Below are 26,140 nucleotides of genomic sequence, written 5' to 3'. Positions count from 1 at the left end.
CGAAAACCCTCCAGAAGGAACCCCAAAGGACGGTTGTGAATCCAAAAGCTTCTTGGTCGCAATCAGTTATGATTGGTTCAACATCATCAAGGCAATAATATTCTGGCCATAAGGGTCCCAACGTCTGACACGATAAAGACGGCAATCCCAGCAGCCTCCCCACAAGGTTGTGCCGTCAGTCCCGCGAGGCGAGATTAAGAGAGATGGCCCCTGGACATTTGATGCCGTCTCGCTGACAGACAGACTGACAAGCCGGATGGATGCCAGAATCACAGATTCAACAACGCCTCCCAATATTTTGTGATTGTAGCCTTAGTTAAACACCACACAAGCCCTGGCCGCGTGGGGCAACATGCATCGATCTCTGCCCCATGCCACCACATTGCGGGTGGCAACTGGGGCGAGAGCAGCTATTCCCATCAGCGAGGCAGTTAGAGCAGCCGTCTGGTCCAGTCCCGGGGTTAGAAGAGAGAAACGGGCCCAAGAGGAAGAAGACACTACTGGGTGAGCGAAAGATGGAAAAGGGTGGCCAGCTCGGCCGATTCGTCGAGGGGCCATCGCCGACGCATCCCTGCACCGCCCCAGCAGAAGGACCGGACTGGGGTTTCCTCGAGTCTCGACCAGCAGGGGCTCAGCTACCAAGTAGTTACTGCTCGGGTTGTTGTTCTGGTCTGGTCTAGTCTGGCCTGACCCGTCATTGGCTCTGGCTTTGAATGAAATCAGTCGTTGGGGGATTTCGGCTTTCAGCTTCAGCCAGTCTGAGTGAGTCTCGTCCTGCAAGGATTTTTCACTGCCGGACGAGAAAAGAGATGGGCGGTGGCTGATTTGCTTCCCCCCCTTTCCAGAGCTGTCAGTGTCATGGCGTACATGTGACAGAAGCAAGAATGCGCCCGAAATCAGATGCTTTTTTCTTTTCTCAACATTCCTCACGCCCCTCTGTTTCTGCAGGAGGAAAGCAAAAAGGAAGCATATTCGCCTCGGCAGGCCTGCATCCATCGACCAGGGGGGGGTCTCATCATGTCTTCACCAAAACGGAATGGCGTCGTGCGGGGGAGATTGGCATCCCCCCTAGAGGAAAACATGGATGCTCCCCCCCCTCTTCGGTGCCATCCCCAAAGGAGCGTGAAGTGAGTGTGAGAGTCCGGTTCTAGCGGAAGTGATGATGTTGTCTGCCCAATCAAGGCGAATAGTGACCATTCAATGTCACCTCGACGGGACACTGATGGAGGTGTAGGGAGCATGATGTTCCTGCATCCGCCCGCCTCTTTTTTCTCTCTTTCGGTTTGGTGTGTCTACTCTCCTGTTCTTGTCCCTCCTTGAGTAGTCTCTCCGTTCGCCTTCTCTCCACGTATGGCACCGGGGCCGTTGTAGCTGGTTCTTCTCTCGTAATACGAGGAGACCATCTTCTCGGCAACGTCTCTGCCCTGGTTCTCGACTCCAGATGTATCGAGTTGGCTCCAAGGCCGCGGCCATCAAAGGTGTTCGTTCGGTCACCTGTTGGATTAAACCTGCAGAGTGAGTCGAGGCTTCGGAAGCCACCACAACCTTGTGCGCCGTGATTGACTGGCCATGACCCAAAGGTTCGTCTGACTGTGGGGTTCATCGATGTTCAAGGTTCTTGTGGAACAACCGCGTTGGACATCAAGGCTATTATTATTATGGTCGAGGCCAAGCAATGCTCCCGCTGTCTCGTCCCCCAGTCATCGCAGAGCTTCTGTTTGGAGTCGGTAGACGGCAGCAGGAGGAGAAAAACAGCACGGCCTTGGCGGGAAACAACAATGACACCGGAGATTGATCAACATGTTGCCAACCAATATCATCAGTCTTTGACTTACAGGCAATTACTCATAATATGGCACCCAGTATCAGTCACATGGCTCAGAGATTGCACCTGATCCAACACAAGACACACAGCTTCCCAACCTTGCAACCCCTCCCCCCGGACCAATTTGCATCATGCCGCATCCCTTCAAGGCATTCATCTCCTCCTTCTTCACATGTCCAACAAGGTGAGATGCCGAACTTGACGAACCGTCCAACCCTTCCAAACACGCCACCAGAGTCCCGCTAAGAAAGTTCCTGCAATACGCGCCGCGGTCGGTAGGAGAGGGAGGCCCCGGCATCAAGATGATCCCCGTCCCCATCGGAGGTAACTATCCAATCCGGTATCCCATCCCCGTCCAACCCCCCCTGGCTCTGCAACCCTCCATGTTAGCCCGCACGATCACCGGCGCAGCCCTGAGGCCCGCAGACCACTTTTGGACCGGGGATGACGCGGGGAAGCAACGACGAGGTGCCATCTTCAAGGCCGCCTCTGGTGACAGTTGATGCTTTTCTTTTGCCATCAATATCGTTGCAACGCGCGCATGCATATGCACACATGCAACGAAATCCACCCGGGCCCAGCTATCCGCTCCCCTCCCCCAGATTTCCTTCTTTCGCCTTGCCAAGGTACGTGGCCAAGGCAGTCCCCCTTGAGATATTCTTTCACCCTGCCTCGCCTGTTCTCACCCGTCCAGGTTCTTCCTTGACTAGCCCAGATGTTTGTGTGTGTGTGTGTGGTTAGTGACTGATGTAATGGACGGAACTGGACATACACGTTTGGAGTCCACCTTGGCCCCTTAAGTTTGTCCGCCTCTTCCCAGCTCTCGTCAGACCACCCAACCAGGTCCCTTGATCCAACACTCCCGATTTGCCATGCAGCAAACTCAGTCTGTACCCAAACGGACAAGAGGCATCGGGGTGCAGCTGTCTTGTCCATCATCTGCATAAAAGGGCCGCTCTCTTCCCTCAGACTCATCCTGTCTCTTCCCGGTCTCCTGCCTCTCATCTACATTCGCTATCCTCGATCAACCTCACCAACCATTCCCCTCACTTATACCACCACCCACCACTACCAACTCCCAACAGAGACATCCAAAATGAAGTACTCCTTCGTCATCGCCGCCCTCGTGGCCGCCGTTGCCGCCCAGGTCGACCCTACCATCATCCCCGAGTGTGCTCGCCAGTGCCTTCTGGATGCCACCGCCTCGGCCACCTCCTGCAAGGCGGGTGACTACACCTGCACCTGCACGGCCGAGAACAAGGCCGCCATCCAGAGCGCCGCCACCGGCTGCGTCGTCGCGGCCTGTGGCCTCGACGTGGCTCTGCGTACGTTCATGGCCCTTCCCCCCCCATCTTCTTCAACCCCGTCGATGAGTGAGAACCAACAAGCAACTAACCGTTCTTCTTCCCAACCGCAGAGCAAGTCGTCCCCGCCTCTAACCAGCTCTGTGAGGCCGCCGCCGCCGGTGGTGGCGCCCTGAGCTCCGCTGTCGAGACCGCATCGTCGGCAGCGTCCGTCGCCTCCTCGGTCGCCTCGGCCGCCTCCTCGGCCGCCTCCTCCGTGAGCATCCCCACCTCGGCCACGGGCTCCATGTCCCTGCCCTACACCACCGGCGTCACCGTCACCCCTACCGCCACCGGCCTCGTCACGGTCACCAGCAGCCGCCCGACCACCACCGCCGTCCAGGCCGGCGCCGCTGGCATTGCCCCCATCGGAGGCCTCGCCATGGTTCTCCTCGGTGCCCTTGCTCTCTAAGGGGAGTCCGAGTACTTGCAGAGGGTGCGATGATGAGCCGTGGGGACTTTTATGTTTATCTATGAAAAGTTGAAATGAAATGAATCATAATTCATGTTGGTACGGGAAAAACATGGGGGCTTTACAACGTCTTCTTGTGTGGGATCGGAAGCGTAGTAGTTGTGAAAAGCAACAGAATCTACCTCGTAGTAGATAATTTTAATGAGTTCTTTTTGGCTTATTCTCTCCTCTGATTTGCGACCGTCATCTGTTCATGTCTTTGATGGAGCGTCTTTTGAGGGAGTTCATAAGATGATTCACAACTACAGACCGGGTCTGACTCACACCTATCAGGATCAGGGCCCAGGTATCCTATCGTTGCCCTCCCCATATGGAACTACACACTCAGAAGAACGTCATCAAGACCCACGGTGCCGCCAAACCAGCCCCGAGCTTGCTCCAAGAACGCTCGACCGTGGCCGCCGGGCTGTGCGGCGTGTTCATCAGGATGTTGGCTTGCTTGTCGACGTCTGGACACTTGCCCTCCAGGAGATCCTGCATGCTGGACCGCTTCTTCACGGCAGCCGTCCCGTCCGGCATGCATTCGCCCGTCCCGTACCCGCGGCGGAACTGGAGGGCGTTCGCAAACATGCGCGCCTTCTGGTCCGTGGTGAAGCCGTCCCGTGGCGTCTTGCCGCGACAGGAGGAGTACTGTTTGGCAGAAGCAAAGCCGCCTCCGTCAGCAACCGTCGCACGCCCAGGATGAGTAGAGAGGAAGAGGATGATGGGTGACTCACGCTCATGTAATTATTGATCTCGACGGCTGGTCCGCCGGCACAGGTCACCTGCGAGCACTGGTACAGAACGTCGCGGTTGCCCGAGGTCTGCGTGGCGTTGGTCAAGCCGTCCTGGACGACGCACTCCTGGTTGGCGACGTCAAAGGTGTGGCCCAGGCCGAGCCAGTGGCCGACATCGTGGATGAGCGTCGTGGCATCGCCGCCCTGGACGCGAGCCTCTTCGATAACAATGCCGTCGGCCTCGTCGAGCTCTTCGTTGGGGAACGTGGCATACTAGGTCATTGGGTCAGTTTGCTGTCTCCATCGGCCGTGTTTGTCCAGTTATAAGGGGGGTAGCATGCGCGAGTGAGTGAGTGATTGAGAGGGGTGGGTAAGAAGTGAGTGAGTATGTGGAAATGAGAGTGAGAATAAGAGTGAAAATGAGAGTGAGAATAAGAGTGAGAGTGATGGAGAGACCGAGTCAAAGCTTACACTGTTCAGCTCCTGGTTGTCTTTCTGACTAGTGCGGAGTCCGTTCACGATCCAGACGGTGAGCACCAGCTTGCCCGGGGCGCGAGTGCGACGCTGCCATTCCTCCAACTTGGCTTCGTGCCGCGTGACCTTCGACCAGTCCTCGTTTGCCTTTGGCTCCCACCAGTTGAGCGCCATGAAGCGGAAGTTGATCTTGACCGCGCCCAACGCCTCGTTGAGGGTGTCAACCTGCTCGACGTCAGCTCCGAGAAAACCGGTGATCCGTCGACGGAGAGAGACAACTCGCCTGTGCTTTGACCCTGGACTCCAGCTCGTTGGGTCGCTCAGCCGTGCCGGAAGCCCTCATGTAGTGGAAGTAGACGCCGACCTCCAGCGAGTCGACGGCCCTGCAGTTCTGGAAGCCCCGCAGGTCCCTCGACAGGAGCGGCACCCAGTCCAGCACCTCATCGACGAGGCCCTTGCGCCTGGTCAGCTTCTCCGAGTACTTGTTCTGGCACTGCGAGATGCTGTCGGGGATGGAGATCTTGCCCTTGTCGACGGGCGCCGGGTCTTTGTTGACGAAGTACTCGAAGTAGGCCGTCTCGAGCACGGCGATGGCCTTGGCGTTCTTCTCGTTGATGGCCTTCTCGGGGATGTTGACGGTGAGCTCGGCGTGGAACTGGTCGGGGCTCGACACATCGGGCGGCGTAGGCTCGGTGGACTCGGGCATGGCCTCGACGGCTGTCTCGTTGACAGCACGGAAGGCGTCCGATGGCTGGGCGGCGAAGGCGACTGTCGTGGCGAGCTCAGGCGACAAGCCAGTGTTCGTGGCTCCATCGGCCCCGGGCGAGCCGGCTCCGGATCTTTTCCTTTGCTTAGCGAAGGGTTTCCGTCGTGGACGAGCAAGGAGCAACGAGCCACGAGATTGATGATGTGTGACTTACGACCTGGCGGATGCGGTTCCGATGGTGCCGTTTACCCCACGAACCCCGGAAACCTGGGGTCCAACAGTGGTGGCAGCAATTGAGGGCTGTTCCTGGCCAGAGGCTACGCTGCCGGAAGGTTCTTGAGGCGAGTTAGACTGCACCCGAGTGCCCTGTATGGTGTTAGATATGGGGATGTTCGACGATGGTTCGGGAGCTCGGTCGCCTCCTCTCGAAGACACAGCGGGCTCTCTCGAGGACACAGCGGGCTCTCTCGAAGACACGGCGGGCTCTCTCGAGGACACGGCTGGCACTCCTGCGGGCGTCGTCGGCCCTCCTTGGATCCTTGCTCCGTCGGATGAGTTCGGCGGTGTAGATCCCTGCGGTTCCTGCCGGGAAATCGGCGACGGGTTGTCGCTGATCTGCGCCGATGCAGATTCGGCCGGTCTCGGTCTGCTCACGGAGGGGGAATCGGGTCTTACGGAAGGCTGAGCGGTGCTCAAGGGACCATCTGTTCCGGCTGGCGCAGAGGTTGGCAGGACTTGTTGGCTGGTGGGCTGGATGCTGGGAGGAGGAGCGGCCGCTGTGTACGGGCGACTGTTGTTAGATTGATACTGGTCTCGACATATGGGCTTGAATCCTTGTTAATACCTTGAGAGCTCTGAGATGCCGATGGCGCCGCGACAATTGTTGACGGCGCATCAGGGGTTGGCGGTGAGCTGGAGTCCTGCGCACATGCTCCGGCGGCCAACGCCAGAACGGCGACAACGAGCTGCGGAATCCTCATGATGGATGGAGAAGCAACAGGAGTGACGAGAAAGATGTCTCGCAAGTCGTCAGTGGCACCAAAGGAACGTGAACAAACCAGCGAGGGGGACGTGAGACGCCGCGGCGAGCTCGCCGACTGATATTATATGTTGAGGCATCAGCCATCATGCTCCCAGGAACTTTCCTTGGCAGAAGAAAAATGCCACAACGACCGGCGGCGAGAGGTACCATGGACGCATCCAGCAAGTCCCCCTTGCGGAGTCCCAATGCGATGTGGTCTAACTTGGGGGAAGGATGTGGCTTGTGTACCAAGCCCCTTGAGTCCTGGTGCGGACTAGAGTCGAACTCCCAAGGCACTTGAGAGCTGGCATGACTTCAGCCGCAACAGCCCTTGGGGCCATCTCCGAAGTTTTGCGCTGACTGGTGAGCTCTTGGCAGGTATCTAGTCGCTAGTCCTAGGGCGAAGCAGCTTGATCATGACTGGACGGGTGTATGACTGGACAGGTGTGTTGATGGGGATGGTATTCGCTAAAGAACATAGCTGAACAATAACCTTGTCCAGCCTGCTGGCTGTGGCGTCTGGTTTATCCCTTGCTCCCCTCCCCTTGCCCGGTGATCAGGAGCGCTAGACGGAGATGCATCTTATCCCTCCAGTCGTTGCCACGCATGCCACGCCACTTGCTAGGCGGGGTATAAAGCGAAAATTGAGAGCTCTGGAGATGCCCGGACCTACACGTTCGCTCACGCGACTGATGATAAGTCAGACTACCCACTTTTCGGCACCCCCCCCATTTCGGCACCCCAAAAATGAAGCTATTCCCATCATACTCGTCGACTTCAATTAATCATTGACTTCTTCTAGATGCAACAACAATACAGCTTTCAGCTTCACTAGGGTATTCAGAGTCGCTGGATTCGGCTGCATCATCCTCTTTTTCCCCAGCCTTAAGTTGCGCCTGCTGGATGTCTTTGATGTTGGCGAACTTAGTGTTAGGATCCAGCTGGACTGCCCTTCTTTTCCTTACTGCAGTATTGGTGACTTGGGCCTGCAGAAGCTCCAGTTTCTGCTGGGTATTTGCCAGCTCATATGCCTGCTCGCTGAAGCCTTTTTTTACCTTCCTGAATAGAAGGCGTTGAGTAAAGGCATCATTCTCCAGCTCTGTGAATAGCTTCAACTGCCCAGCTAGATCCTTCATCTTCCTTGGCGTCGACCATGCCACTGCAGATGACGCAGATACCCATCCTTCAGCTTCCTTGCCTCCAGACTGCCCTTTGCTGACCTGATCAGATGATCCTGATGCTGCTGGTGTTGATGGGAGCAGTAGGGAGCTCATCAGAGGCTTCGCCATAGAGACAGGCCATAACCCTGTCCATTTCCAACCACTTCTAATGTTCTGCATCGTCATACCTGCAGTACGAGCCTTCTGATAACAGCCTATAAAGTTCCTCTTGCCTACAACAGTTGAATCATTCCACTGACCAAGGTATCCAAGCTCCTTCCTATAGGCTGCCTTGACAGGGCTGAAGACTGACTGATCAAGTGGCTGGAGGACATGGGAGGTATGTGGCGGTAAGAACAATAGATGGATGTTGTTTATATAGCATAACCACATAAAGTCAGTCGTTGTATGACTCCCATGTCCATCCATGATCAGCAGCCTGACCTCCTTGCCCTGAGGAAGAGTCTGAGGGATGAAGACCTTCTGCAGCCATTCAACTGCAGTGGCATCTGAAGTCCATCCATTCTCCGTTGCAGTGAATTGCCATCCTTCATAAGGGCCAAGGTCTAGAGGAAACCACTGCTGCTGGACTGCCTTGCCCTTATAGATAACGAGGGGATTCAGAACATGGCCCAGGGCAGAGATGCATTCGATGATGGATACCCATGCCCTTGATCCAGGCTGTTTCTTACGTACAGACTTCGTCTCAGACATGCCCAGCACCAGCCCATTAGATCCCTGGCCCTCAAGGATACCAGTCTCATCCATGTTGTATCTATTAGCTGGTTTGATGCTGGTGATCTCTGGTATGGCGAGTAGTTTGAACCAGTCCCTGATGACCTCAGTAGATGCCCCATTAACACGCCTAGAATCGATAGGGCGACTTCTCTGGACCTTGACTGATGGATTCCTCTTCAAGAAGGCTTGGATCCAGCCTTTTCCTATAGGCTCTGTATCCCCCATGGCATGGAGGATCCTTTCTGCGAATAGCCTCACTTGCAGATGGGTTGGGGCAACACCAAGGGCATGCTGAATGCGAACCCATTCAGCCAGTTTAGCCTCCTGACTAACAGAAAGTCTCTGCAGGTCAGAAAAGGCAATTGACCTTGGTTGAGTGCCCTTAATCCGATACTGAAGTGTTGATCTTGGGATGCCATACACCTGACCAGCCCTCTTAATGGGCATGCCGTTGGTTATTGCGTCAAGGGCCTGATTGACTTCATCTTCGGTATACTGGCCCATAAGGTTGAAAAGAAGCTCTGAGGAAAAAATGAGGTTATTCGCATAAGTATAGAAAATGTTGTTGATGTTGAAAGTTGAGGGGTATGTTCTGGTGATGAGGCATTTGAGGCATTTTTGGGGTGCCGAAATGGGGGGGGTGCCGAAAAGTGGGTAGTCTGACTTATGGGCTTCGGTGTGAGCTCCGATGAGGCGGACGAGTTGAGCGAGGTGCGACACACATCAGCCTTGGCTGTGGCTGCTTCGACCGTTTGCGGCCAGTGTCAGGTCAGAGCTTCTACAGTTGGCTGGGGGATGCGGATATATCCGCAAACAGACTCTGCTCGCGAGGAGAGGTGTTGATTTTCCTTTGTTTAGCGTCGACTGAATAGATGGACATTGTCATCTAGACAGCCATGAGCCCTTTGAACATATACATAACCAACCCTGACGCTGGCTCGTTTGGCACAGTAAGTTCCCGACCAGAGACAGGACAGAGACTTTTGATGGAAGAAGCCGAGTCAAAGTGTGACCTAGCCCCGGTTAATAACACGGCGAGGTTGACGGAGACTGCGAGACAGCAAGCGTAGAAAAGGAATCCTGATGAAAGGAAAGATGGGATACAAGGGCATATCTAGGGAATATCTCGGCAATAAGCCCTCACTTAGTCAGCCACTTTGGACCCAATTGTGTTCGTTTTATTTTATCTTTCCCCCTCAACTGACAAATGGCACACGCTTCGCCATGTTTACTATCTACTATGCAACGTCTCGTCGAGAGAACACTGGCTGACTCCAGGCTAGACGATCAGCTGTGAGAATGCCGGTCCGTCAGCTTGTTGCGACTTGTTGCGGAATCGCCTCGACCGGTTGACTGCCTGTTCCTCGACTCGCAGGACTAGCAACGGCCTGCAGCGGCGAGCTGCAACCCACAAGCGGTTGTCCAATCCCCGATGCAAGAGATGTCGCCATCGAGTCTGAAGCTTTGCAATCAAGTGCTCCGCTGTTAGGTCCCATCGGTCCCTGGAGAGCCCCTAGAAGCTCTGAAGTTGAGCAGATTCCCATGCCATGATGCTACAGAGGATAGACATCGTCTACCGCATCGCCATCTGAACCGCATTTGACTGGGCTCCTGATACCATCATGTCACTAAAAGTTTCCTCGCCCCTTGCCATCGCCAATGGCCGTATCACGCTGCAACACCGCGTCGTCATGGCCCCCATGACACGAAACCGTGGGGTGCCTCTGGCAGAGGGAACGCCCGAGAGTCCGAACCGCATCTGGCTCCCCGACCACGTCGTCGCGCTCTACTACGCGCAGCGGGCTTCACCGGGTGGCTTGCTCATCACAGAAGGCATCCCCCCTTCCCTCGAGGCAAGCGGCATGCCCGGCGTGCCCGGACTGTTCCACCCGTCGCAGGTCCGGGGCTGGCGGGAGGTCGTCAAAGGCGTCCACGACAAGGGCGGCTTCATCTACGCGCAGCTGTGGCACGCCGGCCGGGCCACGGTCCCCCAGATGACGGGCACGCAGACCCTCAGCGCCTCCGCGACGCCGTGGGACGACGACGAGAAGTTCCCCTTCCGCGACCCCGTCACCAAAGACAAGGTGGCGTATAGGGACCATCCCCCGCGGGCCATGACGCCGGAAGACATCGGCCGTACCATTGGCGACTTCGTAGCCGCGGCCGAGGCTGCCATTGAAGCCGGATTTGACGGCGTCGAGATCAACGGCGGCAACGGGAACCGTGAGTTGACGCCGGCATCCGCCATGGACCTCACACATGTTCCGTGGAATCCTGTTTTGTATAGCTGCTGACACTCACAACCTCCCTCCCCCCTTTTCAGTCCTTGACCAGTTCCTTCACTCAAACATCAACACGCGGACGGACGCCTACGGCGGGAGTCCCGAGAAGCGAGCCCGGTTCCCGCTGGAGCTCGTCTCGGCCGTCGCGGCGGCCGTCGGCCCTTCCAACGTCGCCGTCCGCCTGGAGCCGATGGGCCTCTACAACCACACCCGCGGCGTCGAGCGCGTCGAGACGTGGTCGCACCTCTGCTCCCGGCTCGCCGAGACCTACGCCGGCGAGTCCCGCCTGTCGTACGTGCACTTCATCGAGCCCCGGCTGGACCGCGTCGACTCGGAGGCCGAGAGGGACGGCTTCTATCGCAGCTGGAGCCTGCCCGAGGTCTCGAACCTTCACTTCCGGCGGATCCTGAAGGACACGCCGGCCTTGACGTGCGGCGGCTGGGACGCGGAGAACCACGAGCAGGCACTCGATCGAGGATGGGACGCCGTGGTGTTTGCCAAGTGGTTCGTGAGCAACCCTGACCTGCCTGCCCGTCTCATAAACGGCTCTCCGCTCCATGCCTATGATAGAAGTCGCTTCTACGGCTCTTGGGACGGTGTCAGAGAGAATGGCTACGTTGATTATCCCACGTATGAGGAGGAGAAGGTTGCTGCGAATCATGGCCAGCAACAACCCACCGAGAAGTGAGGAAGAAAGGTTCCATCGAAGGGTCGAGGCACACAACCTTTACAAGTCGAGTCACAAAAGTCACATTGCATCGAAGTTCGCTAGGAAAGCAGCCTCGAAAGATTCTCTTATCCACTACAATGATTACAGAGTCCGATCCTCCATGCACACACACACCACACACAAATAAGATCTAAATGAAGGAGGGTAAAGAAGAGAATCAACATCTTTGTACTCCAAACCGCGTGTCACCCCAAATAACCTTTCGTCGGTCTAGCCCTATTCCATAACCATGCGTTTTCGTTCTTTGTCGTACTTCTGTGTACCGCTTCAATTGCAGACAAACTTCCACTCTGTCAAAGTGTCTGGCCGTAGTTGTAGCTAGTGTAAACGGAGGGCGAGACATACGCATCCGACGTGCGCGTCTCGAGCGTGGTCGGCGTCACCAGGGACGGCAGCGCACTGGCGACCGTGGTGCCCGGGCTGCCAGTCGAGGTCGGCTCCTCAGAGACGGGAGGGTATTCTCCATAGCCAGGAGAGAGGGTGGGGAGTGAAAGCGTGGGCGTGATGAGGGTCGGCAAGACGTCGGAGACGGTGGTCCCGGGCGTCAAGGTCAGCAACTCGGATTCGTAGGCTCCCGGGATACCAGAGGTGGTGCCCGTGACGAGAGACGGTTTGGCGCTCTCTACCGTGGTTCCGGCGGAAGAGGAGGAGGAAGAGGAATAGAGGGAACTATCGTATGCACCAGGAATGGTACGGGTCTTGGCCGTGCCTGTGGGAGTGACCAAGCTGGCCAGGGCGCTCGAGACGGTAGTCCCTGGCGTATTAGAGGATGTAGAGAGCTTCGGGGCTGTCTTGGTGCTCGTCGAGCATGGCACCTTGGAGCTGACGGTGGAAGAGGTAGCCTTGGTAGTAGTTGTCCCGTAGCTGAGCGAGTTCGAGAGACGGATCGAGCTGCTCGACGACAGCGCGGGGAACCTGCTGGAGACACCCGTGCCGCTGCTTGTTGACGAGTTCGCGGTGCCGGTGCCGAGGGGGATCGTGTTCGTGATGGTCACCACGACGGTGGTCCTCAGCGTCGTGCGGGAGGCGGAGCGCGACAGCGTGGACAAGCCGGGCAGCTGGGACGAGACGGTTGTGTTGATGACCCGGACGGTGGTGTAGGTGGTGAGAGAGTACGAGAGCCCGGGGGAGGTAGCAGGCTCGGACCCGGTCGACGTGACGGGCGGGGGAGGGATGCTGATAATGGGGATCGTGGGGATCGTCACCCTGGCCTTCGTGGAGGAGCCGCTGCTGGACTTCCGGACGGTGCGCGTGACGGTGCGCGTGATGGGCTCCGTGCTGTTACTCCAGAGGCTGGAGGACGGGACGGCCCTGCCGCTCGAGACGCTCGTTCCGGGGCTGCCGGTGCCGGTGGCATATCCGTCAGATCGGGAGCTGATGCGAGATCTATGGCAGGCTTGGTGAGTGAGGTTCTGGGCGGCAGGGCATATGGGGATGATGACTTACGAGGTGCTGTTCACGCCCCATGCAGATGAGCTGGGAGACACGGCACTGGGTAACTGGGAAGACACAGTGAACCCGGGCGTGGGCGTGGACGTCTTGGTGAAAGAAGTCAAAGTCGGGATGATGCCGGTGCCTGAAGGAGACCGAGTCGAAGAGCTGGGTGTCACTCGAGTGGTCGAGTTGGTGATGCTTCTGGCCGTGGACAGAGGAGGAAGAAGGATGGTCGCCGACAGAGTCAAGGAGTCGACAGTGCTCGTGGTCGCAGGGCTGCTTGGCGGCCCACAAGTATAAAAGTACGGAGCCGTTTCTGTGAAGGTCTCGGTCACGGTCACGGTCCTGGCGCACTGGGAGCCGCAGGTCGTGAGGGTGAACGTCTCTGGAGGGTGCGGGATGAGGTAGTTGGCCTTGGGAATGGCGTTCACTGCAGACGCGCTGAGAGGTGAGTCAAGTCAGTATCGTTCAAAAACGAAATCAAGGCAGTGAAAAGAGCAGGATTACACACCCGAGGCCCAAAAGGGCGAAGCAAGAGGCAGAGGAAACCATGGCGAGTAAAGGGGGGATGAGGAGGGGGGTTATCAAAACGAGTGTGATGTTCGCTGCTGCTATCGGTGCTTGGAAGAGACCTGCCAGAGCTTCTCCGGCTCTGCGGCTTTATATCAAGTAGAGCCGCGTCTCTCTCTTTCTATCTGTGTGTGAGTTTGTGAGTGGGAGTGTGTGTAAGTGTGTTTGTCAGTGAGTCTCTTGCGTTGCGGATGACTCCGCAGCCCAGGTCAGAAAACATGCACGATCCCAAATCCCGACGGGAAGATCGGCAGACACCCTAATCCCCACCATAAGCTGTTGAACCTCTATATCCCTCTCTCTTTCTCTCCTCTAGTCATGGATGAGTCTGGATGAGGAGGAGGCTTGCATGCATGCAAGCCGCCGTCGAGGACCAGCAGCGCATCACTTCACTTTGAGTGTCTTGGTGCCGCATGCTCAACTCCAGTCAGCCCATCGTTGGATTCTTAGGACAGGGGCCCCTGTTCAGAGTCGTTTGGGACGACGAGGATACCACCAATGGTGACATGTGACGGAAGGGCTTCCCCTGGTGGGCCAAGGAACCCAGCACTCTATCCAAGCTCAGCCATGATACTTGGTGGTCCTTTCACAGAACCGTTTGTTTTGCTAAGAATAAAGGGCCTGCGCCATGGAGAAACGAGAAGATAACCGAGAGGCTAGGGAACTATGCGGAAGCTTGATGTTTCCCATCTTGTCGTGTAATCTGTCCGGAGCAAGCCACGGGGGATACCTGCATGACTCGGAGGATGGTTCCGCGTTGACAGTCAGTCAAAAGTACCCGGTCAAAAACAGCCAGAGGGAGTAATTTGCTACTATGACTGCACAACGATAGAGGCAGAAGGACGCAGATCCTGAATCTCGCAAACGAACAAAGGCGAGTGTAGCCGTGATGATGACGGCTGCAGATTCCCTGACTGCGGCGGCGGGTGTCCGTTCCACGCAATCTCACGGATCGCCAAACCGCCCGCGGAAAATAGAGGCAAATGCAGCCCATCTCCGCCAGATACCCATTTACACCAAGTCAAGTGCAGACCGAGACACTTCGGGCCTGAACAATCTGCAAGTTGGACCAAGGAGCGCCATGAAACGGCAGTCTATGCCCATTGTGCCAGAAAGCAAGGTCCACGATGTCCTCGAGGCCGTTCCAAAGATCGAGATCCACCATGTTGAGCACCACTGATGCCGTGCTGGGCATCTCGCATGAGATAGCAGTGCAGGGAAGAAGGACGTCCTCCTTGGGACTGGGGATTGTCCAGCCAGGGTTGGCGCAACACGACACGCATCTCCCGTGACGCGTGTGTACCTGCATCGACGCATCTGCACGCTTCCGGCAGTCATTAAGGGGTGGCGGCGGGCGGTCAAACACACAAACACACACACACACAGAGTACATACACAGCACTCTCGTATGTACGTCTATAGTCTCGAAATGATTGAATCTGCACCGGATCGACCGGGGGGACTTGGGATTTGAGTACAACACAGTATACCATCTCGGGAGCCTCCGGGGCCCAGCTGGGGCAGTACGTGACGTGATACAGACAGACAGGCTGGCCAGAGAGATCCCGCACGATTGACAGCAAACGATCCGTCGGTTATTTGATGGATGGGTGGGCCGGGAGAGCCTCCTTGAGACTGGCTGCAGACTCCCCAAAAGGAAGTTTGCAAAGGGTTAGTCCTCGGCTAGGAAACGGAAGCAAAGCTGGAGAATCTCGGAAATTTTCTAGACGGGAGCATTCTTGGCTGCCATCCGGATGGGACCGAGTTGTCTGTTTGCCTTCCCTCTCGCCGTGTGTGTGTATTTGTGTCCTCTCACATCCGATTATGAACTGCCGGGTTGGTTTGTGTTTGCCTTTTCTGACCCTCGGGAATTAGGGATGAAATCGGGTGTGTGTGCGTTGTGTCTGTAATTCACACGAACCTCAAGATGAATGAGACTTGTTGGACCGAACCTTGAGCTCCTCAGCCCATGCGATGGCACCACCTCGACGCATGGCCCAGGGACAAGTTACAGTAGGAGAAACCCGACGTGTGTCGCCTCGAGAAGATCAAAGAACCCACTCGCACGAGGAAGGGGGTCCATCTTACAATTCAGCCATTGGGCCGCGGGAGGTCTCGCAAATGATCCCCTACGGCTAGCCGAGACTGTCTCGGTCTTGGAATCAACAGAGTGAGGAAACGGCTGATATCTCACTGGGGGTTACACGGCCGCGCAGGGGTTCGACGGCGACGGGTCACAATGCGGCACGAGTTCCCTCGAGATTACATTTCATGGCAATTTCTTCTTTTGTTGAGCTGCATGAGGAGGCCATCATCAGGCTGTTTGCAACCCGGAATGTTTGTGCCTTGCAACGGTCGCCCCCCTTGCTTCTACTTTTGCGATATTAAAAGAGGCTCGGTCGTGTTGAGCGCGGGTCCGCCGAGATGCAAACGAAACAAAACTTGGTGATTTAGAGAACTGCTTTGAGTGCCTTGAAAGCGTCCTCACGGGACCCCGAAAACCTCGACTCGGCCGTCTTCCAGTTGATGACGTTCCAGATGTTGTCGACGTACGCCACCTTTCCGTTGAGGTACTGTGTGTTGAGCCCTTGTCAGCATATTCTTACTTTCGTAAAAGAAAAAGACAAAAAAAAGAAGAATAGAAGAGAAACGGAAAGGGGGGTAGGAGGAAAGAATAAGAGAAAAACGGAAAAGTGAAAGAAAAAAAAGACAAGTGTAGCCCACGCACCTGAAGGTAGTACGCGTGCTCCCACATGTCGACGCCAAAGACGGGCACGCCCTTGGTGACGGGGTCCTGGTCCTTTGTCGTGACGATGCTGAGGCCCGTCACGTCGTCCTTGACGAGCCACCCCCAGCCGCTGCCGGTGATGCCCAGCAGCGCGGCGTTGAAGGCCTGCTTGAACTGGTCGAGGCCGCCCCAGACGCGCGTGATCTCGGCCGTGAGCGCGGGCGCCGCCGAGGGCGAGGCGTCCGGGCTCGAGGCCGGGGCCAGGTTCTCCCAGAAGAGGGAGTGGTTGATGTGGCCGCCGCCGTTGAAGTTGAGGGTGGCGAGGACGGCGATGCGGTTTTGGAGGGGGTTGGCGTTGTAGGTCTCGATGGCCTTGTTCAGGTTCGTGACGTATGCTTGGTGGCTGGAGAGGGATGACAACACGAGGGTCAGCTTCGTTTTCATAAGTCGTAGTCTTTGGCCTCTTTCTTGGGGTTTCCTTACTGCTTGCTGTGGTGCAGCTCCATGATCTGGGCTGAGATGTGAGGCTCGAGGGCCTCAAGGAGGGGTCAGCGAGGCGTTTTGCACACACATACCCTGGACTTTACGGGTACGTACATCGTAAGCGTAGGGGAGCTTGGGCAACGTGTACGGCGAGGCGGCCATGGTGTTATTGTGTGAGAGCCGGAGCTGTTTCTGGTGTTTGTTGAGTCTATTTCGGTTCTTCGAGAATGATTTCTGGATGCTTGGAGAGTGTCAGAGGTGGACAGAGGGGTAAGATTGGGCGAACAGAGAGACGAGAGGAAACAGCAGAGGCCATCGGAAGGTCAGCAGAAGGAGGGGTAATTAGACGTGAGCACATTTCATCATCTCGGAACTCATGGGTCTCTGCTCCCATTCCATCAAGGCCGATGATGTGATGGACACCTTGATGGCTCCCTCTTCCTCCGAATCTTATCCAGCTCCATCTCGAACGTGCATGGGTCCCAGGGATTCATGATCAGGGTGTGTGGAGCATCTCTCAATGTTCTGCTCAGTGTCGAAAAGCCATTTTGATGAGTACTACATCTCCATCTCTTATTCCTGTATTGACTCTGCCCCTTTTCTGTCTCTTTCTCTCTCTGTCCCTCGATGATGGTGCACAACAGGCCGTTGGCATAATAAATATGATCAATATTGCTCTAACTTGCTCACTCCCCGAGTCCCACGTGCAGGGAGCTGCATTGCCGACTCTGGGGTCAGCCCGAGTCGTGATTCGTCGGTTTATTGTTAGTGACGGCCCCGGGCCGGACCCATTCGCGCTCGTTTTGGGATGACAGGGATGGTGAGGAGGATTGAGCACCTTGAGGGAGTTGTTGCGATGCATCACGGTCTTTATAATGCCATGTGCTGTTCTGTTCTGCGAGGATGTAGATAGGTTATTCGGTTTTGGAACGAAACAAACTTTTCATCTGTCGTAGTCGATCCAAAAGACTAACCTAACACCCACGTTCTCAGCTCCAAGTCATTTATCCACCTCAGCCATCATCATGTGCGGCCCAGACACTTGCACCAAACCCCGAGGCGGCGCTTTGGCTGTGCTCAACCAGCCCTTCAGCCAGCCTGAAGCAACGGGAACAAGTCCACGGCTGCGAGGCGATCTGGCATTCCACACCCCGGGGCAGCCGTCATGTGCCTATGCGACGCACGCGAGAATCACGGGCGGCAACAACTGCGACCTGCAGGCCCTGGCCGACATGGTTGTCGTTATACAGTAAGTGTGCCTCGAACCCCTCCGGAGAGATCGATCGACAGGCGCAAAAGGCAGGCTTTTTTGGGACCGACGGCATGTGCTGATGCGAGACGTTCTTTTTCTTCCAAACAGCAAATCCGGGGACCTCACGCGAAGAATCGAAGACTGCGGGCTCTTCCGCCGCATCGCCTTCTCCGGCGCCTCGGTCCTCGAGAACGGCTCGACGGTCGAGCTGGCCTTGCAGCAACCGATCTCGCTGCAGGTCGGGGATGACGGCATCATCGGGCGGAGAGTCTCGGTGTTTCCCAGGTCGGAGATGGATACAGCCTGTGCGGAGGGCATCGTCGGCTTCAACTTTGTGAACTCGCTCTGATGAGGAGACATTGCTTGGTATGGTATGGCATGTTTTGGATGTTTTACGGCGTTCAAGGAACAGATGGCATTTTTGGGACTTGGGACGGATTCGGACATGGGCATCAAATCGTACCGACGGGATCGGGTTCGAGCGTGGAGTCAGGGCATGAACAGCAACTCTTCGAGGGCCCCCTTTTTTTTTCACTTTACTTTTCCAGTTCCATATCACACTTCTTTTCCATGCACCTTGCATTATGACTGTTCGACAAGTGCTTTGATATAGCTGTCACGACTTGCTTTGGGACAAACTCTTGGCATATAAGGCACCAGTTCTGAGACCGTCCGAGAGAAGCGGTGGCCGCGCGCTCCGACAGCCGACAACAACGGCCGATGTATTCGTCCGGCGGCCCATTTGCTTGCTTGTTGCTCGGCCCTCTGAACCCCGCGCCGGCCGACGGGATGGCTTGGCCCCCATCAACCTTCAACCGTGTTTGGCATAGTTGCACTCCATCTCTATCCCGCCGGGTCTGTGGGTTGGGTAAATACCAGACACTACTGGTGTGTTGATGCTCTCCGCTAGCAGCCATCCATGTTGCAACTCCGACGCATGACAAAGCACAAAGTCCGCAGGCCGAACCGCACGTGTAGGCAACGCCATGTAGTAGGTACCGGATCATCAATTATATATCGAGGGCATGCGACGCCTGGTCGGTTCCTTTCGTAGGCCTCAAGCACATAAACACAGTCACAGCAGAAGAATCCCTAAGCTCCTCATCTTGCACGTCCAAAACAACAACAACACCGCTTCATCATCCAACACTCACCGTCAAAAATGGGTGTCGTCGCCGTAGCCGGAGGAACCGGTGGAGTCGGAAAGACCGTCGTCGAACAGCTGATTCTCAGTGGGAAGCATGAGATCTTTATCCTCGGCCGCACTGTAAGTCATGCGATTTGTATCGCTCTCTGGGTGACCGAAGAGAGTGACCACGCTAACTGACGTACGACAAGGAACCCGCCGAGCAAGCTCGGGATGGCCCCAAGTTCATCAGTGTGGACTACACCAACGTCGCGTCCCTCGCCGAGACCCTCGAGTCTCACAACGTCGACACCGTCATCAGCACCATCACGCTCAACGAGGACACCGAGAAGGCGCAGCTCAACCTGATCGAGGCGGCCAAGCGGTCCGACAAGACGAAACGCTTCATCCCGAGCGAGTTCGGGAGCGTGAACACGCCAGAGTAAGTTGTAACCACCATGCCTCCGCCCGTTTGCCGCCTGTGTCGTGTCATCTCGTCTCTTTCTAACCGTCTCACACCAGATTCGCCAAGGTCGAGTCGTTTGCCGAGCCATGGGTTCGCGCCGCCGACGCCCTCAAGGCTTCCGGGTTGGAGTACACCCGGTTCGTCAACGGCTTCTTCATGGACTACTGGGGCATGCCTCACATCAAGACGCACATGCCGGCCTTCAATTTCGCCTTCGACATAGAGAATTGCAAAGCCGTCATTCCTGGATCCGGCAACGAGCCCCTGACCCTGACCTATACTGTAGATGTCGCCCGCTTCATCGTCCGGGCCCTCGAGGTCGAGGATTGGCCCGAGTTCAGCATCCTCTCCGGCTCCGACCTCACCCTGAACGAGGCCCTGGCCAAGATCGAGCGCATCCGAGGTACGTGACCGCCTCTCTATAAAATAAAATAAAAACACCCAACCTTTTCTATGCTTCAAAAGATGTACTAATGCGCGAATGTGCCTTAGGCAAGAAATTCGACGTGGTATACGACAGCGAGGAGAAGCTCAACAACAACCAGTCAACCATCTTGTCTGGATACGGGGGAATCCCAGACGAGATGTTCCAGTCACTGAATAGTGCGTTTGGAAGAACAATCATCCAAGGCTACCTCGCCATGCCGAAGGAGAACAGGATCAGCGACAAGCACCCTGACATTCGTCCGCTGACTGTTGATGAGCTCCTGGCCAAGTCTTGGGGTGCAAAGAGCGCTTAGATTATTGTCCAAAGTTAATACTGTTCATATCTATGTCCAGGCAGTCCTGGTTGACAAGCGGTAGGTCCTTTAAGGCAGTAATAGTCCATCAAGGCAAAAGTAAAGTCATTCCTGTCACACTGAATGCTCACGGTGAAATGTCATGTCAAAACTGCTCCGACTTGTAACCAACCAGTGTAGACTATTTTGGAGCATCCCCTCAACTACAGCAAGGCCCCAATGCAGAGTAGTAGCCAATAAGACTAGGTTTACATGACTTTCTAATAGTTTCTAAGAAATGCATTAGCTCTTAGTGCCTTTAGTGCTTTTACTGCCTGAAGCTGTAGTGGTCTTAGTGGCCTCTTTATAGTACTCTCAGAAGCATCAATGTACTGCAGAGAAAAGCGGGGTTTTAGGTGGAGATTAGGGCCTAGCTTCAGTTGATGGGATAAGTAAATTTCGGGGACTTCGGTCAATTCAGTACGCAACATTCGCTGGATGGAAAGCATGTTGGTAACGCATTGAACGGGCGACACACAGCCGCAACTCAACGGGAAATTCTTAGTTGGCATTTCCTTCGGTTCAAGTTTAGCTGCGTTGTGCCACTTCACCAGATCTAGAAGCTGGCCATTGCAAGATCGATCTTTACAGCAAGCCTTCTTTCAAGTTACCATTGTCTTGATAAAGACAAGATTCAAATCACCAAACCCTGTAGATTGTTATCGAAAAGCTGAGCTGCTAACAGGCTCGCTCACGCTTTCCAAAGGTTATTCTAGTGACCAAGTTCAAGTCCTAGCCATTACGGCGGAGGAGAGGGTTTGTGATTTGAGCGTTGATTGATGCACACTGGTTGATGCGGAGGTGGAGATGGGCTCTATTAGAAGAAGCCTCAAGCTTGGCGATGGCACAACCCGGCCAACGTGGTCGATGGAGGATTACGATCTCTTCTTTCTCACCCATCTAATGACTCCGTTATCTGGGAACACTCAAGCGTATTCCAAGCGCGTGATAATGGCAGCATACACGGGCGTCTCCTTGGCTTTAAACCCCTCCGCGATCAACTTCTTCCGGCCAAGGGATGAGTGATTTTGCGGCGCCGACGCCCTTGTCAGAAGTGAAGGGGTTTTTCTTTCCCACGCTATTACAGAAAAGAACCAAGAGCTGCATTCATTTGATGCACGGCGAAAAGAGCGTGCTAAAATGAACCACCAGAAACACAGAGATGTCAACAGAATGTAAGTTGCACTTCAACAATCGCCGCCGACAGCAGTCACAGACAAATGGTAGGGCGGCGTCGGAACATGTCTTTAAGAGCGAGCTAGACATTCTCTAGTTAGGTCCGGTCTCCGTAATGTAGCGGGGGGGGGGGGGGAAGAAGAGAACCAACCCATTACAACTCCCCAGTTCTAACTTCTGGGGTCATCTGACTGCACTGCAGCACTGCAGTACTGCAGCACTGCAAGCCTTTTCAGCGGAGCCTGCGCTGTGAAAAGAGAGGACCCCGGTCCACCGTTAAGTCGGTGGCGAGGAATACGAGGTTCATGTCACCCCCCACCAGCTGTTTTTGGCTCACGCTGCATCTTGCGGCTCACCTACATGGTTGTCACCGGACTATTGCTCGCCAGGATACACTTACCAAGTCTCAAATGCAGACACACGGCAGTTTCGCTCAACCAGCGGTCGGCGGGCTTTTTCTTTTTAGCCGCCGGTTTATGCTGATTCGGAAAGACTTCCCGGTTCACGTCCGTGAGTGGAGCAATTGCAACCAGAAAAAGACAGAGCATTTCCCCGTAGCATTAGCACAGGGATCTGGTTGCGAGACTTTGTATCTTACCTGTATGTTGGTGCAAAGTCTGCGTTCACGTAACGTAGCATTGGAGTTGTGCTCTCGTTCGTCGAGCAAATCTGTACTCAACATTATTGCGCTTAGTCCGGCCAGTTTTCGAAAGACCAAAAGTTGCACAGCCTGACTTGTCTGAGGGGAGAGGGGGGGGCAAACAATGGGAAGCTTCTTCTCCTCGGCATCCCTCGGCGACCGGCTAGTCCGACTAGGAGGTTGGCGGCACGGCGGGGCTGAGGGGTGATCGGCTTGTCGGCAGCAACCGACTATGCCAATAACGGTTACCAGGGAAAAAGGGAAAACTTAGTCAACGGACTGTGTGGTTGTTGTTGGCCCGCTTCGAGAAAGGGTTCCGAAGGCGAAGCTTGTGTCTATTTTCAGCATGTTTCTGACGTCAAAAACTGCCGGTTCCCGAGCGCGGTCTCTTTGCCGGTCCCAACCCGTAATAAGGAACCCAGGGAAACCCTAGGAACCCCGGGGGCCATGACAGCCCAGTTCATCGCATTTCCAGTCCGAACCCAACCACAAATATGGGGTTCCCCGGGCGCTAGTTAGTCACATGAGATCATCAAGGCCGTGGGGTCTTTGAGCTGTCAAGCCTGAACGGGATAGTTCCCGGGACAGACGGCCGAGAGCGATGTGGGCAGACTAGTCAATACGAAGAACCCAGAAGCTTTTCCCTCCCTGCCTCTTCTACTCCACAAACGAGGGCATCTGCTGGCATGAACACGAGATGATGACGGTACAGTAGGTGATGGTTCGAGTTGTTGGGAGACCCCGACTTGAGAAGACCCCAGAAAGTAACGGCCCAAGTCTGTATATAACCGTCACAACATCGCGGTCCAGATGTTGCAATTACTCTCAACACTCACACTCACACTCAACTCCAACACTCACCTCCTTCAACCACAGCCACAACCACACTCGGCCTCAGCAACCAACTCCTTCACGACTACTTCAACCTCCACACACACATACACCTGCCTCTCTCCCCACCGTCGCCATGATGAACAAGCTCATCGTCGCTCTGGCCATGGCCTCGGCCGCCACCGCGGCTCCTACTCTCGGCCGTCGTGACGACTGCCAGGACGCCTGGAAGGCCTGCATCGCCGCCGGCACCGCCGAGGTCGCCTGTTCCTGCACCTTGACCGCCTGCCTCGGCGAGGACAACGCTCGCAACCGCGAGTTCTGCGCCACCGCGACGGCAAACCTGCCCAAGCCTACCTCCATCGCCGGCATCCCCGGCGGCTGCAACCCGGCCCACCCGGGATCCTGCCCCTCGTCTTACTTCACCTACCCGACCGCCTCCGCCTCGGCGGAGCCCGCCTTTACCCCCATCCCCGGTATCCCCGGCGGCTGCAACCCGGCCCATCCCGGATCTTGCCCTTCCTCCTACTTCACCTACCCCACCGCTTCCGCTTCCGCGGCGCCTGCGTTCACGCCCATCCCCGGCATCCCCGGTGGCTGCAACCCGGCTCACCCCGGCTCTTGCCCGTCCTCCTACTTCACCTACCCGACGGCCTCGGCCACGACGGCGCCCCCCGCCCAGCCGACCCCCGGAACCGGCGGCAACACCGTCACCTACCCCAGCCCCAAGCCCGTTGAGGGCAAGAAGTGGACGATCAAGGACATGACGCGCTACTGCGGCGAGAGCAACGAGGGCTGCGACTACAACTTCGCCATCGAGGCCGACGGCAAGACGGAGCGCTGCACCGTCATCCGCATGCCCGGCTCCAACGCCGCCACCGAGAGCTGGTCCGAGCAGCCCTGCACCGCCGGCTCCGAGTTCAAGGTCTCATGGGGCTACGTCGAGAACCCCGCCCCCGCCTTCGCCGTCGTCACCGTCGTCAAGGGCAAGGAGCTCGCCTGGTTCGGCGTCTCCGACGTCAACGGCAAGCCCGTCACCACCGCGCCCTCCAACCCCTTCGGCTCCGGCCAGTTCGGAAACCTCGGACCCGAGCAGGTCTACACCTACTAAGCGGTGTTTCATTTTTCATAATAATCGGGGAGAGGGTCGAGAGCCATGATGATTCAAAGATACATGACTTGCATTGCATAATTTGCATTTGGACAGCGAAGACTATACACACTCCTTAAGATAATGTTTAAATAATCTATATAATCTGAACACATTTTTTCGTTACAACTGGACCCAGATGAGATCGTCATGGCGTACGCGAAGGATCCATTTGACAACCACTCGTAGGCTGCATACAACTAACTAGTTTGCTATGAAAAGTAGAAACATCGCCTAGAGCGTCTGTGTGACTTTCTTATCTAGCTATTTCACATGGCACAAGAGGCCAACATCTGTAAGAATCTTCCGGATAATATGATGGTGCTCTTCCGCCCTGAAAAACGTACCCAGCGTCACCTCCCTAAGCTGAGGGTATTCCCCGTTTCTGAATCGACCCGCCAGTGCCGCAAATCTAGCCGTGCCCACTTCACGTAGCGCATCCATATCATCGTCTACCGTCAACTCCTCAAGAGCACTAGGCAACGAACTCGGAACGCAGCGCGAGTCCGAGCCCGTGTACCTTTCCGACAAGCCGAGCGAGCGGAGCTTCGAGAACCGGGACACTGACGGCAGAGCCATGGCGTCGGGGTAGAAACCAGCATCTTCGTGCATGATGGTGTGTCTCCCCAGCAAAAGCTGGAGCGAATTGAGGGTACTGGTGTGATGCGACAGAGCCCGGATTACGGCTTCGTCCACGAACACATTGTTCGACTCGTAATGAAAGAGCCCCAGGTTTCTGCAAGCCTTGATGATTCGGATGAGTTGGTCGACCGGCAAGAGAGAACCGCGCAGGGTGAGGTGGTGTACGTTGCCCCAGTCAAACTCTCCGTCGCCCAAACCCCCTTCGGGCTGGTAGAGATCGACAGTGGTGAGGTTGTGTGCCAGCCGAAGGAGAGGCAAGATGTTTCCCAGAGGCGTAGGGTCGAACTGGCGCACCCGAAAGCTTGTAAGTAAGTCGAAGCGTATTCCGGCAACAATGTCCTTGGGTATCAGAGCCGTAAAGTGTTGAAGGTCGTCGTTCAGGTCCAGCGCTCGAATATTGCGGGCGTACAGCAATACCATCCCTATCAGCATTGAGACGTAGACCGTAGTGTCGAGCCACCTGTCGGGAACTTGAAGACCGTATCTGCGAAGAAGGCCGTCCAAAAAGGCCGCATCTTCATCCGCCAAGGGTTTGGGGTCGTTGTCATCGATGGTCTTCATCCCGCAGGTCGTCAACGTCCGTAAGCTCGCCGCGGCTGCGGGATGACGATGCCAGTGCCGGAGTAAGGCGATGGCTCGACTGGGTCCAGAACCGTGACACAGCTTGATGTGCTTGTTAAGAAACGGCTCAACCGCGCGATGCAGAAATCGACTTGTTTGCGAGACGGATGCCAGCGCGCGCAAACAATCGCTTCTCAACAGCTGTGCCGGGCGAAGATGGGCATTGGTCGGAGTAGCCCATACGATGAGCTCGGAAAAGATCTTTTGCAGAATCTCGACCGGCAGGTCAGTAAGTTTTGCCGCATCTCGAAAGCACATCAAGTTTGTGGGCTCAGGCAACGAGACCGAGGAGACGTGCCGAGAGATGGTTTGTTGACGTGAAGCGGGAGGAAGACAGACGCTCATCGCTGGAGCAAACCGTGGATTATGTAGCCGAGCGGCGGAGGCCACGACGCGCAGTTGTGTGTCACGCTGTGAATGCTTTGTTTTGGGCGCGCTGCATATCTCATCAAACTCTTTTGGGCATGGAACGACGCGGTTGAGTGCTGGCCGACTGCTGGTTGGGCAAAGCGGCGCGCGACACAAGAAAGCGGTAAGTTTGGGGAGTGTTTTTGTTTGCTCATGCGGTATATACTGTTTACGAGACGGCTAGAGATTCGCCATGACATTGTCAACTTGACATTGTCAAGCATACTACGTTGGTTGACGGAGTTGTTTGTCAATGCCGCGCTCAACATCCACAGATCACACGTAGGTCCTGCGAGATTTGCATTACTCGGTGCCTGAACTGAAGCAGTGATTAATTGTTCTATCAGAGACTTTTCCAGACTGGTTC

At 55.8% G+C, this 26,140-nt stretch overlaps 12 protein-coding genes across 12 annotated transcripts; 8 read left to right on the top strand and 4 right to left on the bottom strand.

Annotated features, from left to right (window-relative positions):
* Positions 1-1,658: 1,658 nt before the first annotated feature.
* Positions 1,659-1,895, top strand: CH63R_13346 (uncharacterized protein; the record flags this gene model as incomplete). Its single annotated transcript, XM_018308320.1, has 1 exon — positions 1,659-1,895. The coding sequence occupies one exon, from the start codon at positions 1,659-1,661 to the stop codon at positions 1,893-1,895; it is 237 nt and encodes a 78-aa protein (XP_018152737.1).
* Positions 1,896-1,956: 61 nt separating this feature from the next.
* Positions 1,957-2,328, top strand: CH63R_13345 (uncharacterized protein; the record flags this gene model as incomplete). The annotated part of the gene is made up of 2 exons (XM_018308319.1): positions 1,957-2,009; positions 2,061-2,328. 2 exons carry the CDS (start codon positions 1,957-1,959, stop codon positions 2,326-2,328), a joined length of 321 nt encoding a protein of 106 aa, XP_018152736.1.
* A 593-nt stretch (positions 2,329-2,921) lies between these two features.
* Positions 2,922-3,580, top strand: CH63R_13344 (CFEM domain-containing protein; the record flags this gene model as incomplete). The annotated part of the gene is made up of 2 exons (XM_018308318.1): positions 2,922-3,150; positions 3,243-3,580. The coding sequence occupies 2 exons, from the start codon at positions 2,922-2,924 to the stop codon at positions 3,578-3,580; spliced, it is 567 nt and encodes a 188-aa protein (XP_018152735.1).
* A 384-nt stretch (positions 3,581-3,964) lies between these two features.
* On the bottom strand, positions 3,965-6,516 carry CH63R_13343 (Metalloprotease; the record flags this gene model as incomplete). Its single annotated transcript, XM_018308317.1, has 6 exons — positions 3,965-4,270; positions 4,357-4,629; positions 4,828-5,055; positions 5,126-5,669; positions 5,751-6,312; positions 6,381-6,516. 6 exons carry the CDS (start codon positions 6,514-6,516, stop codon positions 3,965-3,967), a joined length of 2,049 nt encoding a protein of 682 aa, XP_018152734.1.
* A 3,561-nt stretch (positions 6,517-10,077) lies between these two features.
* CH63R_13342 (NADH:flavin oxidoreductase/NADH oxidase) lies at positions 10,078-11,425 on the top strand (the record flags this gene model as incomplete). The annotated part of the gene is made up of 2 exons (XM_018308316.1): positions 10,078-10,678; positions 10,779-11,425. 2 exons carry the CDS (start codon positions 10,078-10,080, stop codon positions 11,423-11,425), a joined length of 1,248 nt encoding a protein of 415 aa, XP_018152733.1.
* A 335-nt stretch (positions 11,426-11,760) lies between these two features.
* CH63R_13341 (uncharacterized protein) lies at positions 11,761-13,453 on the bottom strand (the record flags this gene model as incomplete). Its single annotated transcript, XM_018308315.1, has 3 exons — positions 11,761-12,853; positions 12,914-13,342; positions 13,413-13,453. The coding sequence occupies 3 exons, from the start codon at positions 13,451-13,453 to the stop codon at positions 11,761-11,763; spliced, it is 1,563 nt and encodes a 520-aa protein (XP_018152732.1).
* A 646-nt stretch (positions 13,454-14,099) lies between these two features.
* On the top strand, positions 14,100-14,651 carry CH63R_13340 (uncharacterized protein; the record flags this gene model as incomplete). Its single annotated transcript, XM_018308314.1, has 2 exons — positions 14,100-14,252; positions 14,304-14,651. The coding sequence occupies 2 exons, from the start codon at positions 14,100-14,102 to the stop codon at positions 14,649-14,651; spliced, it is 501 nt and encodes a 166-aa protein (XP_018152731.1).
* Positions 14,652-15,921: 1,270 nt separating this feature from the next.
* Positions 15,922-16,844, bottom strand: CH63R_13339 (Superoxide dismutase; the record flags this gene model as incomplete). The annotated part of the gene is made up of 4 exons (XM_018308313.1): positions 15,922-16,044; positions 16,200-16,602; positions 16,683-16,735; positions 16,797-16,844. The coding sequence occupies 4 exons, from the start codon at positions 16,842-16,844 to the stop codon at positions 15,922-15,924; spliced, it is 627 nt and encodes a 208-aa protein (XP_018152730.1).
* An 863-nt stretch (positions 16,845-17,707) lies between these two features.
* Positions 17,708-18,283, top strand: CH63R_13338 (uncharacterized protein; the record flags this gene model as incomplete). The annotated part of the gene is made up of 2 exons (XM_018308312.1): positions 17,708-17,931; positions 18,043-18,283. The coding sequence occupies 2 exons, from the start codon at positions 17,708-17,710 to the stop codon at positions 18,281-18,283; spliced, it is 465 nt and encodes a 154-aa protein (XP_018152729.1).
* Positions 18,284-19,096: 813 nt separating this feature from the next.
* On the top strand, positions 19,097-20,266 carry CH63R_13337 (NmrA-like family protein; the record flags this gene model as incomplete). Its single annotated transcript, XM_018308311.1, has 4 exons — positions 19,097-19,201; positions 19,273-19,502; positions 19,583-19,929; positions 20,019-20,266. 4 exons carry the CDS (start codon positions 19,097-19,099, stop codon positions 20,264-20,266), a joined length of 930 nt encoding a protein of 309 aa, XP_018152728.1.
* Positions 20,267-23,088: 2,822 nt separating this feature from the next.
* Positions 23,089-24,063, top strand: CH63R_13336 (uncharacterized protein; the record flags this gene model as incomplete). The annotated part of the gene is made up of 1 exon (XM_018308310.1): positions 23,089-24,063. One exon carries the CDS (start codon positions 23,089-23,091, stop codon positions 24,061-24,063), a length of 975 nt encoding a protein of 324 aa, XP_018152727.1.
* A 303-nt stretch (positions 24,064-24,366) lies between these two features.
* On the bottom strand, positions 24,367-25,305 carry CH63R_13335 (F-box domain protein; the record flags this gene model as incomplete). Its single annotated transcript, XM_018308309.1, has 1 exon — positions 24,367-25,305. One exon carries the CDS (start codon positions 25,303-25,305, stop codon positions 24,367-24,369), a length of 939 nt encoding a protein of 312 aa, XP_018152726.1.
* Positions 25,306-26,140: the final 835 nt, after the last annotated feature.

The sequence above is a fragment of the Colletotrichum higginsianum genome, chromosome 9 (assembly GCF_001672515.1).
Source record: "Colletotrichum higginsianum IMI 349063 chromosome 9, whole genome shotgun sequence".
Lineage (NCBI taxonomy): Eukaryota > Fungi > Ascomycota > Sordariomycetes > Glomerellales > Glomerellaceae > Colletotrichum > Colletotrichum higginsianum.
Note: the sequence above shows the minus strand (reverse complement) of the source record. Positions and strands in the feature narration are given on the sequence as shown.